Source organism: Pongo pygmaeus, chromosome 15 (genome assembly GCF_028885625.2).
Source record: "Pongo pygmaeus isolate AG05252 chromosome 15, NHGRI_mPonPyg2-v2.0_pri, whole genome shotgun sequence".
Lineage (NCBI taxonomy): Eukaryota > Metazoa > Chordata > Mammalia > Primates > Hominidae > Pongo > Pongo pygmaeus.
Genome location: NC_072388.2, coordinates 74,570,198 through 74,583,901, shown reverse-complemented (window position 1 = coordinate 74,583,901; position 13,704 = coordinate 74,570,198). Strand labels below are relative to the sequence as shown.

At 47.4% G+C, this 13,704-nt stretch overlaps 1 protein-coding gene across 2 annotated transcripts in view; it reads right to left on the bottom strand.

Moving 5' to 3' along the window:
* Positions 1-1,053: 1,053 nt before the first annotated feature.
* FLVCR2 (FLVCR choline and putative heme transporter 2) overlaps positions 1,054-13,704 on the bottom strand; it is a 71,461-nt gene continuing 58,810 nt past the window's right edge. Inside the window, exons 6-10 of one of the 2 annotated variants that reach the window (XM_054448015.2) lie at positions 9,719-9,829; positions 8,115-8,220; positions 7,882-7,993; positions 7,276-7,331; positions 1,054-2,778 (exon numbers count right to left, since the gene is read on the bottom strand). In XM_054448015.2, the coding sequence (XP_054303990.1) occupies positions 2,707-2,778; positions 7,276-7,331; positions 7,882-7,993; positions 8,115-8,220; positions 9,719-9,829 (457 nt within the window). In that variant the 3' untranslated portion in view covers positions 1,054-2,706. The remainder of the gene's footprint in view (positions 2,779-7,275; positions 7,332-7,881; positions 7,994-8,114; positions 8,221-9,718; positions 9,830-13,704) is intronic. The other variant, XM_054448016.2, reaches the window with a different exon arrangement.

The following is a 13,704-nucleotide window of genomic DNA, read 5'->3' as shown; positions in this document are numbered from 1 at the left end:
CACTTTGGGAGGCCGAGGCGGGCAGATCACGAGGTCAAAAGATCGAGACCATCCTGGCCAACATGGTGAAACCCTGTCTCTACTAAAAGTACACAAATTAGCTGGGTGAGGTGGCGTGTGCCTGTAGTCCCAGCTACTTGGGAGGCTGAGACAGGAGAATCGCTTGAACCAGGAAGGCGGAGGTTGTGGTGAGCCGAGATCGCGCCATTGCACTCCAGCCTGGCGACAGAAAAAGACACCATCTCAAAAAAAAAAAAAAAAAAGTGATTCCAAATTAGTAAAGGCAGGGTCCCAAAGGATCTAAAGAGATGTATAGTTAGAGTATTTAGCAGACACTATGAATATTAGATTTCTTAACAACCCAGGCTTGGGTCCCTTCCTAGATCATTTAAAATAGAATCATAATATTGTTCCTCCCCAGCTAAGAATTGCTAATAAATACGATGCTAGAATACCACAGGCACGGTACAACTCTCTATGGAAAGAATGTACAGAACACAGATAGTAGCAGCATATTCAAGTAACATGCACAAGGTGATCACAACTGGGGAGGGATGAGTAACAGGACGTTGGACAGTTAGGAAGAAAAATGGTAATGCAAGACTGCAGCTGCTGGGACTGAGCCATGGGCCCCAGCCACGGCAAGCTGGTGCATGGCTGAGGTAATCAGAGAACAAACATTTCAACCACCCTTTGAGGCAGAGCCAGAAACAACAGTGGACTCTCTCATCAGTAGTCACTCACATTCCAGCGCGTACACAGCATGGAAAGAGGTCAGGGTCATGTGCTGGATATTGAGTTGCAGTCCCTCCATGTAGGCAAACAGTAACCTTTACAGCCTTGTCTTTAAAAAATATCCCTCCCAGATGGTAAGGGCTGGCAACAGTGAGATGCTCCTGTGGAAGGCCACAGTTGCTACTTCTCTAGCCTCACATTCCCCCGCCCTAGCCCAGCCCTTCCCCACACCTGAGACAGGAGCCTCAGGAATGTGTGACAGTCTCGCAGGGACTTCTAAGAGCCATCTCTGCTCCACCGAATGATAAGGCAGACCACTTTCCGAGAAGTTTTTATTGCCTTGAAACGTCTGATCTTACAAATAGAAAACACAAATTATGTTTTTAAAATAAAGCAATAGGTTTGGTAAACATTTTGTTAATACCTTTTGAAGGGTTGATGAGTAAACATCTTTCTCTTTATCAAAAAGTAAAGCACACCTTCACCTCTCTTCCACACTGACTCACTACTGCCGAAAACGTGGACTTCTTTCTTCTATTACATACAGCACGTTCCTTGCATCCATTGCTTGAATCTGTACAAACACACACACACAGGCAGACACACACAAACCTGGCTCCTCTCAGGCAGTGGCCCAAGCACCACAGTATTGCAGCCAGCACAGGCTGCCCTGATACACTGAGGCCAGGGCAGTGGCTGGAGCAAGACAGCACAGTGGTCACGATTGCAGGTGCCCAATGCATAGGAGAAATTACCAAAGCCCATGAGTACAGCCAAACAGCAGGCTAGATAGGAAAGGTCAGCTTGAGTTGGTTTAAAGGGAATCCCTTTAAGTTTAGAATATCTGATAGAGATTATCGCTCAAAGCAGGTGAGGAGAGGGGTTGGTGGTGCAAATGCTGTCCCCAGCAGAGGTGAGATAAGCTTTTAATTCTAACAGACTCAATTCCCATTTCAAGGGGCACCTTTGCTTCTACCCCTTCCCTCTTATCTCTCAGAAGCAGCTTTGGATTTGTCAGAGTGGAATGAATCAAGATTAGTTTTCAGCAAAGGTTAGAGTAAGTTGGCTGGGATTACCCTGCCTTGGAATAAAACAAGCACTTGGGCTGATGGCTGAGATTCCCAATGCAACATCAAGATAAAGGCATCAGAGGTGACTGACACACAGAAGTCCCTGGGGAAATACTTCTGTAAAAAAGAACCTTCCCATTCCCAACTCAAGCTACCAGAGTTCCCAAATATGGGCTTCCACAAATATACTCAGAAGGTAGCCCCCAGCACGATCACACCTAGGTAGGTAGCCCTCCCGAGTAGGTATCTCTGTCATGGCCACAACAAAGTCTTTTGTCAAGTTTATTGATGGTTGGTTTGCTCAGCTCTTAGGAAAGAGGGTTTGGAGACAGACCCGTTAGGCCAGGAAAATTTAGGCCCACAAGTCCCAGTGGAGCTGTTCCGATGGAGTTGTTCTAATGGTGCTTCCTCTCCCGCAGAACTTGAGCAGTCAGTCCGATGACCCAGGAGATGACCCCGGCAGAGCAGCTTGCCACTTCTTAGAACTGGGCTTCATGAGAGGCTCTTAGGACACTGGAAATTTCAAGTTAATATCCTGAATAGGCTTTCTTCCTGTGAAAATTTTGCAGGCATTGTCCATGATGGATGGAGGAAAAGAGGGAAGGCAAGAGACCAAGCTAGGATTGACTCTCCGCCAGCCTGTCCCAACACCAACTCCCATAACCTAAAAGGGGATGGAGGTGGGAATCAAATTTGCATTTGGTGATAGGTGCAATTTTCTCCAACTAAATCATCCAAGCTCTTACGTGGGTTCTAGGAGGAATAGGCCATCCACGCCACAAATAGTCCCACTGATTCCCTCCAAAAACATCTCTAGCGAAGCCCTTTGTGCTGGCGGTGAGAGCTGTGCTGAAGGAAAAGGTGGGGTGTTCATGTTCCCTGAGTTGTCACCACCTTCCTCTCAGAGATGATCCTCTGACACAGCAGTGGGCACTTTGCTAGTGTTGCTCTCCTCCTCCTCCTCTTGGAGTTTCTATAAAGCAAAGCAAACAGGCAGTGCTGTGGGTAAAGGCACAGGACTCCACCCTGGCTGAAGCAGCTGCCTGGCCATGACTAATCAGTGGGGAATACAAAAGCCAGGGGCCACTCAGCATCCCAGAGAGCCAAGAAAGGGAACAAGAAAAGAAGCAACCAGCCCCTGCCATAAATGCACCCACAAACACACACCACCCAACATCATGAGGTCATCAGAGGGAAAAAGGGCAAGCTTTCTATGATGCCAAGGCCACCACAAATGATCCAGCTCCGAGTGCCACTCTTCCAGGCTCACTCTCAGGACTGAAACAGAAGCAAAGCCCCTTTTCCCTCCACGTTCTGAAAACTCACCTCAACTAACCATCAAATCACTGTCCAAAGTGCCAGGTCTGTGATTCCCTCGGAATTTCCAACAACTCCCATTTGGAGGCAGCCCCAGGATGAGGAATACTTTTTTTTTTTTTTTTTTTTTTTGAGATGGAGTCTCACTTTGCTGCCCAGGCTAGAGTGCAATGGCGCGATCTCGGCTCACTGCAACTTCTGCCTCCAGGTTCAAGTGATTCTCCTGCCTCAGCCTCCCGAGTAGCTGGGATTATAGGTGCCCACCACCATGCCCAGCTAATTTTTGTATTTTTAGTACAGACAGGTTTTCACCATGTTGGCCAGGCTGGTCTCGAACTCCTGACCTCAGGTGATCCACTCACCTTGGCCTCCCAAAGTGCTGGGATTACAGGCGTGACCCACGGCACCCAGCTGAGGAATACTATCATAATGAACATGCAGTAGATGCCAAAGCAGCATGCATAATTGCATATGTAAGCTCAATGGCTTTAGCTTTCTAGGGGAGGGATGGCACAGGATTCATTTACAGGAAAGTCTTCTAAGTCACACTTTTTAGGTGAGTTTGGAAGTAAACATGGCCTGGAAATTATCCTGTGGGGCCCCTACGTACATACTGCCAACCTGGGCCTTTGTCTACTGTTTTAAGAAGTACTTTGTCTGTGACCTCAAGGGTTCTTCTGATTCACAAGAAGGCCTTGGGCACAGGTGCAGCACCACACAGCCAACACTACTCAAGGCCTAGAGGACATGCACAGGGCTAAGACAGAAGCCAATTTCAAGTGGACAAATGGTGCTTTCTTCCCCAGGGAGTGTCTCAATGCCTGTTTGTGGCAATGGAGACAGCTGTAGAATCCAACCTTCCCATTCTCAATCTTGCTAACACTTGGCATCAAGTCAGCCTCAGCCATGAGGAGCCATCATTCAGGCAACTAACAGCCTATTTCAGTCACTTAGTCTCCCCTCTCTCTCTGACACACACACACACACACACACCACGCCTGCCTCCTCCAAAGCCATCACCTCTAAATCACAATCACAAACGGGAAACAAGTTAGTGGAGACAGAAGTGCAACTAGTGTCTATGTGCTAGAAGAAAAATGGAAACCCAAACCAGTAAGATGTTCATAGTCAAGGTCAATCATTACCCTGTCCCAGAAGTCCTATCTCTTTTTCCCTAAACTATACATCTCACTGATTAGAAAGAGCAGGTCTGGCCAGATCTGCTGTGTGCCCAGTCTTCACCTGACTCTGACAATGAATTTGTCTGCAGGTCTCCGAGTTACACCGGCTGTCATGGGGTGTGTAATGTCATGGCTCCAGAGGAGGGCTGCTCTGTGATGGCCCTGGCTTCCTTGCTGGTGTCAGTCCCAGCATGACTTTGACCCCCCATAATACCATGCTGCTACAGATGCCAGGGAGGTCTACAGACACATAGTGAATTATCCAGGGACACAAGACAGGTGAGCACCATTTGTTGGAACCTAAGGCTGTTATTCCTACTCAGCGCTATTTCCAGCACCCCACATTCAAAAGAGACTGAGCCAACAATTGTAACCTTGATTAACAAACCTGGTCCATGTGCACAAAGAGCTGGCTGCAAGAATAATGAAATAGTGGAACAACTGAAATATTGAGTGAGATGGAAATACACAGTAGACATGAGGTTGTGGTATAATGTAATAGTGTAGAAATATTATCAAGCTATACTAAGTAAATAAGCAGGATAGAAAACAAAATATACACAAGCATGTCCATAGATTACAACACTGGAAATGCTACTAGGTTATCTCTGGGAAGCAGGATTATAGGTGATTTTTATTTTCTTTGTTTGCCTATGTCTGCCAACATAAACACAGGTTATAAAGTCAACACAGCAAAATCTCATGTCACTTGACATAATACGTCACGTTCCAAACTGAAACCTTTCACTAGGCACCTTTTCCCAGACTCACTGTACATATATTTACCAAAGTGTACCAAATCATTTCTCTCTCTCTCTTTTTTTTTTTTTTTTCGAGATGGAGTCTTGCTCTGTCACCCAGGCTGGAGTGCAGTGGCACGATCTCAGCTTACTGCAACCTCCACCTCCCGAGTAGCTGGGATTACAAGCTTGCGACACCAGCCTGGCTAATTTTTGTATTTTTAGTAGAGATAGGATTTCACCATGTTGGCCAGGCTGGTCTCAAACTCCTGATCCGCCCACCTTGGCCTCCCAAAGTACTGGGATTACAGGCATGAGCCACCGCGCCCGGCCAGTGTACCAAATCATTATGTCCCCTTGTACACAGTGTGGGTGAAAAATCCATCTCCACGGTGGCCATACTATGGCCCTGACACAGAACTAAAGAATGTCATTCCTGCTGAAAGGCCTTCCCTGTCTCCCCAGCGAATTTCCTGTTCTAGGCTCCTTCTTCCACATGCTTGTCTGCTGCTGCCTGCCAACTCTAGAACGTAATAGCAAAAGACAAATAGTAAAGACCTAAAGATTATCATCTATCTGCCAACACAGATCCTTCAAACACTAAAAATATCCCTTACAGATATCTCTTGCCTTAGAAAATTGGCGAAGATTTTTCAAAATGAAAAATAGTCAGTGTTGACACTCACATGACTGCCTAGCAATAGAAATTGCTAGTACTCAAAGTACCTTTCTAGAGGACGGTTTAGCAACACATACCAAAGTCTTTGAAATGGGCATGACCATTAATCCATTTCTCCAGGAAATACGGTACTTGAGAACATGCACAAAGATTCGGCTTCCAACATATTAATCACAATATTATTTGTAACAGTTCAAAACAACCTTAATGTCCACAGACAGGAAAATTGCTAAATAAATCATGGCTTATCCATATAAAGGAACACTATGCAGGCATTAAAAGTATGTTGTAGGCCGGGTACAGTGGCTCACTCCTGTAATCCCAGCACTTTGGAAGGCCAAGGCTGGTGGGTCATTTGAGGTCAGGAGTTTGAGACCAGCCTGGCCAACATGGTGAAACCCCGTCTCTACTAAAAATACAAACATTAGCTGGGCATAGTGGCATGCACCTGCAATCCCAGCTACTTGGGAGACTGAGGCATGAGAATCACTTGAACCCAGGAGGCAGAGGCTGCAGTGAGCTGAGATTGCACCACTGCACTCCAGCCTAGGTGACAGAGCAAGACTCTGTCTCAAAAAAAAAAAAAAGTATGTTGTAGGAGACTAGTTGCCTGATAAAGTGCTTGCAATAAGTGAAAAAAGCAGTTTTATTTTTGTTTAAAAATATGCATTTATATACACACATTCATATACCCATGTATATATTATAAGTGGATACAGACATGCAGCAATCAATGCAAAAAAAGCATCTCATCTCTAAATGATGAAATTACAGTATGATTTTTATTTTGTACACTTTTCTGTATTTTTTACTTATTCTACAAAAAGCACGTATTACCTCTATAAGTTTTTTTAATTTTTGAAGAAATATCTTACCTTTACTCTTTCTCAGATTTGAAATTCCTTCCTATCAAATCATCACTCAGATTTGATACCTAACATTTTGTTTAAAGTGGTTCCCGGCTGGTTAGAACAGATGGAAAACACTTTTCTGTTCTAGGTCATACTCCTGGTCCTCTCCTCTCCTACCTCGCCAGCTCCTGCTTCCTGACTTGTCCTTTCAGAGCCCTACTGGCATCTCTTTGGCTCCGTCCCCATGGCCCTGCCTAAGGAGTTGTCACATTCCAGGAGAGTCACAGCCTTAGGGCCACCACTGCCATGACAGAGTGGTGGAGCCAGGCTTCCCCTTCCTCCCCAGCCACTGAACCCAGGCTGAAAGCAGTGGAGCCAGAGCCTCAGGACTTGGCTCAAGATCCAGTCAGGGGTGCTGTTCAGCAGACTGTGACAACAGTGACACACTCTGGGGATGAGGCCGGGGGCTCCAGGAAGAGGGTAGGAAGTGGGAGAAGAGTCCAAGAAAGGGTAGCAAGAAAGCAATGCCAAAAACGTCCACTGAGGAAAGTCTTAGGATACCATGTGTAAGTGATGAACTGGTCTCCCAGCTATGACAAAACCAGTCCCTGTGGGAGTTCTCCCTGCCCTATCTATGTTGCCACATCCTCATCAAAAGCCTTGGACCCTGATCTCAGCCCCACAAAGCTCCCACATACTCACATTCTCAGGAGTTTCTTTGTTTGCTTTCTGTCTCCGGAGATCTGCCTTAATGAATGCTAAGGTTGATAGATTGAGAAGGAAGAGAGACAAAAACACAGTTATCACGTTCATCCAAGAGAAGAAACCTTCATTTCCTAAGGGTCACAGGTATCCCAAACTTACTTCAGATAGTCAAGAGAGCTGGTGGCTGAGGGCACCATCAGCCAAATTGAGAGAGCCCGAGGATCACTGCCGTCCCTGACAGGCAGAAGCCAACAATGACAGTGGCCTTCACTTATGGATCAGGGACTTTGCACACATTGCTCTAATCATCACAACAATCCTCATTTTACAGATTAAAAACTGAGGTTCCCAGAGGTTGGTCCACTTGTCCAAGGTCAATAGCTATGGAAGTCAGTGTCACAGTCTGGGATTCCAACATGAGTCTTCTGGCTCCAAAACCCATGCTCATTCTACCAAAACAATGTGCTGCCTCCCAAACAGATTCCCCAACAAACCCTTCCATCTGCCCCCCTACGTATGTACTCCCTATCTGTTGCTCCATTGAGACACTAGGGTCCCAAATTGCCAACCTGAGCCTCATCTTGCCCTCAGGCTCCAACTCACCAGTGAGGGCGGCTCCAAGAGTAAGGAACACACACAGGAAGATGTTCCCAGGCTTGGTTCCATAGTTGTCAATAATCTGGCCCTGGGAGATGGTAAAGATGATCCCAAATACCTGGAAAGCCATAAAGAAGATAGGAAACAAGGGCCCAGTCAACTAACTCGTGAGGAAGAACTGAGCTGCCATGATGCAATGCCCTCCCAGTCAGGAAACAAACAGGAAATACGAGCTCTACCTGTGCAGATATGTTGAGGAGGCCGGAGGAGATGCCTTCTGATTCTGGGTATGTGAGCTCCACGGCAAACTCAAATCCCAGCGGGAGATAGCCAGTCATAAAGAAGCTGAAGTCCAGACCAGAGAAACAAGAGGATGAAGAACTTCCAGAACAAGAAGGATGGGGAGCCCACCTCCTCCCTTAGGACTCCCTTTGCTGTTTTGTTTCTTGCCACCAAGACATACTAGGCCCTCTAATGATCTGGGCATCCTCTAAGTGGTCATACCAAGGAGAGAGGCACCCCTGAAGGCCAGGAAGAAGTTCACAGGGAGACCTTGTGCTCAGCAGGCCTCTGGGATCCCTTGCTGCTTCTCCATCTTGCCATCAGTGACAGCCAGAGTCAGCATTTACAGAAGGGGCAAGGATGCCTGGTGTGTTCAACCTTCAGCTGACAGACTATGTCCTGGGTACACAGGCCCTGTGCTGGGAGTGGGAAGTTCCTGGATATTGAGCAGCATCTCCGTGGCTCTCTGGGACCTGGAAGGAGGAGCTTAGAGTCCTCCTTATTTCCATCCAGAGAGGAGCCAGCTGAGGACTGAGTGCCAGCACAAGCTCTCTCCCTCTTTCTCTCTTTCACATGCACATACACACACACACACACACACACACTCTCTCTCTCTCTCTCTCTCTCTCTCTCTCATATACTGCCTATAACTGGGAAGCAGAGCTGAACAAAGACTCCTGTGAAAGAGGTATTGTTTCCTATGTTTTCTCATACAACAGGTCTAGAAAATTCCAACTTTAATTTCTCTTTTTTTTTTCTTTTTTGAGACGGAGTCTCACTCTGTCTCCCAGGCTGGAGTGCAGTGGCTCGATCTTGGCTCACTGCAACCTCCGCCTCTCAGGTGCCAGCAATTCTCCTGCCTCAGCCTCCCAAGTAGCTGAGACTACAGGTGTGTGCCACCGTGCCTAGCTAATTCTTGTGTTTTTTAGTAGAGACGGGGTATCACCATATTGGCCAGGCTGGTCTCAAACTCCTGACCTTGTGATCTGCCTGCCTTGGCCTCCCAAAGTGCTGGGATTACAGGCATTAAGCCACCGCACCCGGCAACTTTAATTTCTTACATTTGCACCACGCTTCTTGATGCTTTCATACCTATTATCTTTCTCAATCTTTCCAACAACTCGACAAGGCAGGCCACTCTTATCTTTCTTTACAGATGAGGAAATTGAGGCTCAGAATGGTTAAGTGCTGTGCCCACGGTCTAACAGGTAGGCGGCAGCAAAACTGAGACCAGGACCCAGAGTCTCTGGTTCCAAGCCCTGTGTACTTTCCATAATCCCATGTTGTCCAGGCAAAGCTGAAAAAGACTCTAAACAGGTTCTAGCCTCCAAGAGGTCACAAAGGGTGTGCTTCATGCTTCATTCCATCCCAAAAGAACAGACAGCCCAGGCTGCCTTTGGAAGTACTACAAGTATTACCAAGACCCCTGGGCACCATGTCCATATCTCCTGAGGTCAGTGAGAAGGCAGCAAAGGCATCAATATTGCATTCTAGGATGTTGGAAGCTCTGGGAGCCATGGCGTGGTGTTTTCTAATAAATCAGCCAGAGGGTGAAACTTACCCCATTGTGCCAGCAGTGATGAACACTACCCACAGGTGTCCCAGGTTCAAGGTAAATGTGTACACCACCATGCCCACCAGTGTCATGATATAGACTACCAGGGTTGTCTCTCTACAAGTAGAGGCAAAGAAATTGAATCAAACACTTCTGACTTTAATAGGCTCATTCATTCATTTATTCCACAAGCATCTATTAAGTATCTGCTGCATGTCAAGCCCTCTGCTATGTTCTTGGAGTTTTGTTTTGTTTTGTTTTCAGAGACAGTGTCTTACTCTGTTGCCCAGGCTGGAGTGCAGTGGCGTGATCACAGCTCGCTGAAACCTCCACCTCCTGGGCTCAAGCAATTCTTGTGCCTCAGCCTGCTGAGTAGCTGGGACAGTTGTGCGCATCATGCCTGGCTAATTTTTGTATTTTTCATAGAGATGGTGTTTTGCCATGTTGGCCAGGCTGGTCCCGAACTCCTGACCTCAAGTGCTCCACCTGCCTTGGCCTGCTAAAGTGCTGGGATTACAGGCCTTACAAGGCCAAGGCCTGGCCTTGTTCTTGGACATTTTCTTTCATAGAACTTTCTCTCCATGAGGGTGATGGACACTGACAGACGATGATCACACAAAAAAATTATTTAATTATATCATGATCAATGCTACAAAGGGTAAGTAAGACTAGTAAAGTATGAAGCCATCTTACGATATCTTTGTTCCCTTTCTGTAGAACCCACTCAACAATATCAAGCTGCCCCTTGACTTGTCATGTCCTAGCCACAGACAAGAAGGGCAAAGCCCTTTCTCCTTCTCCCATCCCTCACCAGAAAAAAGAAAAAACAGGATGAACATCAGCCATGATGAGGTGGTGGCGACGTTCAGGACTACCCCAGAAGCTGTCCAATTCTGCTTGTCTGCTTTATCCCAAGACCCATGACAATGCTGGGCAATGCTCTCTGTCACCTACAAGTTCTTCCTGTCCCTACTTGAACAGACCAATAGACCCAGCAAAGCTTTTTCTTTTCTTTTTTATCTTTTGTCTTTTTTTTGAGATGGAGTTTCGCTCTTGTCACACAGGCTGGGGTGCAGTGGCGTGATCTCAGCTCACTGCAACCTCCGCCTCCTGGGTTCAAGTGATTCTTCTGTCTCAGCCTCCCAAGTAGCTGAGATTACAGGCATGCGCCACCATGCCTGGCTAATTTTTTGTATTTCTAGTAGAGATGGGGTTTCGCCATGTTGGCCAGGCTGGTCTTGAACTCCTGACCTCAGGTGATCTGCCCGCCTCAGCCTCCCAAAGTGTTCTAATTAGAGGCATGAGCCACTGCGCCTGGCCCAGCAAAGCTTTCTCTGTTGAGTCTGAACTACTCCACTCCAGAGAGCAGGAATTAAGAGAGAATATTCTCTCGGCCTGAACTGAGTGCTTGACTTCCAAAGCCAATGTGAGAAACCTTCTCTATCTTCGCCCACTCCCTGTTACATTTCCCTGTGTCGGTCCCCTCAGGAGTACCATCAGCAAGTCTCGGTTTCTATTTCAGGCTCACCCCTCCTGTGCCCCTCCAGCAGTTCTCTTCCCATGTTGCACACCTAGGACTCTGCTGCAGCCCTGACTCCTGCAATTTGACCTGCGTTCTTTTCCCTGCACTACCTAAGGCAGGGCACAGGCACTGCACATCCCTCTGCCCCCCTACCATGAACATCAGGACTCAGATGATGAAAGCTTTAAAGCTTTTCTTTTCTTTCTTTCTTTTTTCTTTTTTTTTTTTTTTTTTTTTTTTTGAGATGGAGTCTTGCTCTGTCACCCGGGCTGGAGTGCAGTGGCACGATCTCGGCTCACTGCAAGCTCCGCTCCCAGGTTCGCCATTCTCCTGCCTCAGCCTCCCGAGCAGCTGGGACTACAGGCGCCCGCCACCATGCCCGGCTAATGTTTTTTGTAGTTTGTTTAGTAGAGACAGGGTTTCACCGTGTTAGCCAGGATGGTCTCGATCTCCTGACCTCATAATCTGCCCGCCTTGGCCTCCCAAAGTGCTGGGATTACAGGCGTGAGCCACCGTACCTGGCCAAAATCTTTAAAGCTTTTCTTTACACATCACCCCTGAAGCCAGAATCATGGTGGAGGCACCAACCGGCACACTATGGTTGTGTCAAATGAAACCCTTCATCTCTTGAGTGCCAGATTCTGTGAAGCACTTCATATGCATTTATTATTTCAATTCAACCTTTACAAAAATCCTGTAAGAAATATCTGATGATTTCTCATTTTACCAATGAAGAAACTGAAGCTCAGGCCACTCAAGTTACTTGTCCAAAGTCACCAGCTGAATAAATGCAGAGCTGGGATGTGAACTCAGAGCTGGATTTGAAACCAGTGTCCCTTGGCTGCTACTGCATGCGGGAATAACGATGCACTATGCGGTTGCATCTTTGGAAAAGCTCAAGGTCAGAATCTCCAAAGGATGCTGCTCCCACCTGGTGCTTCAAAGCAGTTGCTAAGGGTAGAGGAGCTTCCTCCTCCCTTCACGCTCCTCCCTCACACTCTTCTCACCAACTCTGCTGAAAGCAACGTCATGGACGCCAGTCTTGCCCGATGATCCCACAAGCTCACCAGGATGAAGCTTTAACCATAGCTTCATCCTAAACCACTGACCAGTTTAGAAAAACTATTTGTAGTCCCAGTCCGAGATAAACAGACTCACCACCCAATTTCCAACCTCCAAACAAAACTAGACAAATCTGGGAGCCTTAGGGTGACGAGGACTGGCTCCAAAATCATGGGATCACAGAGCTCTCGTCCCACTGGGAGTTGCCTTTTCTCTGCCTGGGTAGTGGCACAGGGAGAAAAATATCTTGTGCTGACCACTGGATTTAGACATCACGTGACGCTAGGAACTGGTGACATCTAGGTTCTGAAGAGGGCTGAGAAAGTGGCCTTCCCAGTCCTCTCATTATCTTTTCTAATTCATCTGAATCATCTGGCTGCCCATGTCCCAGCCCAGCCAGCATTCCAATCCCTCCCTCCTCCTGCTGCAGAGCAAGCCCTGGAAAAAGGGACACCAGTATTCAGTGGTTTGGGGATGACCAGTCCTCACTGCTCTTGTGTCTGGCTGAAGCAAGCAACTAACAGATGGCAGCGATGAGATGGCGGCCAAGCCCCGCCAGCAGTAATTAAGCCGAGCCAGGCTCCTCGTCGCCACCTCCCTAGGGATGGTCTCAATTGGCCTTTGATTAGGGCAGCCAGAATGAGACCTGGTCTGACCAGAGCCTCACAGAAGCGGGTTTGTGTGGCAGAGAACAGGTCTGCCACTGTCTGTTGCCTGCAGACACTGGGAACTTTGGAGGCCTTGACAGAGCAGCCGGGGACACTGCTCTGCCCCAGTACAGTACAGCCCAGCAGCTTCCCTGCCAGCCAGTGCTAACTGAGTACCCAGTGAACGGGGAGCACTGGAAAATCACAAGGGAAGGATGTTGGGCTGCTGTTTGCCAGAGGATTTTCTCCAAGGCCAGCTGCTGAATGGAGGCACCCAGGCTGCTTTCTACAAATGCAGATTCTTCTGCTGATTTGGCATCCATGGGATGGGTGGTGGCCTGGCATTCACTAAAACCTTTTAATTTTTTTTTACCCATGTGCACACCAATAAAACTTTTTCTTTTCTTTTTTTTTCTTGAGCCAGGCTGGAGTGCGGTGGCGTGAACTCAGTTCACAGCAACCTCCACCTCCTGGGTCAAGCGATCCTTCTACCTCAGCCTCCCAGGTAACTGGGACTTCAGGTGTGTGCCACTATGCCTAGCTAATTTTTCTATTTTTTGTAGAGATGGGGTTTCACCATGTTGCCCAGGCTGGTTTTGAGCTCCTAGACTCAAGCAATCCTCCTGCCTCGGCCTCCCAAAGTGCTGGGATTACAGATGTGAGTCACTGCGCCCAGCCTGATAAAATCTTTTAAAATAGCTCCAGGCTCTTAGAAATGCACTGGGCGTTCAGATCCAAAGTACGTTACAATATTTACCAAC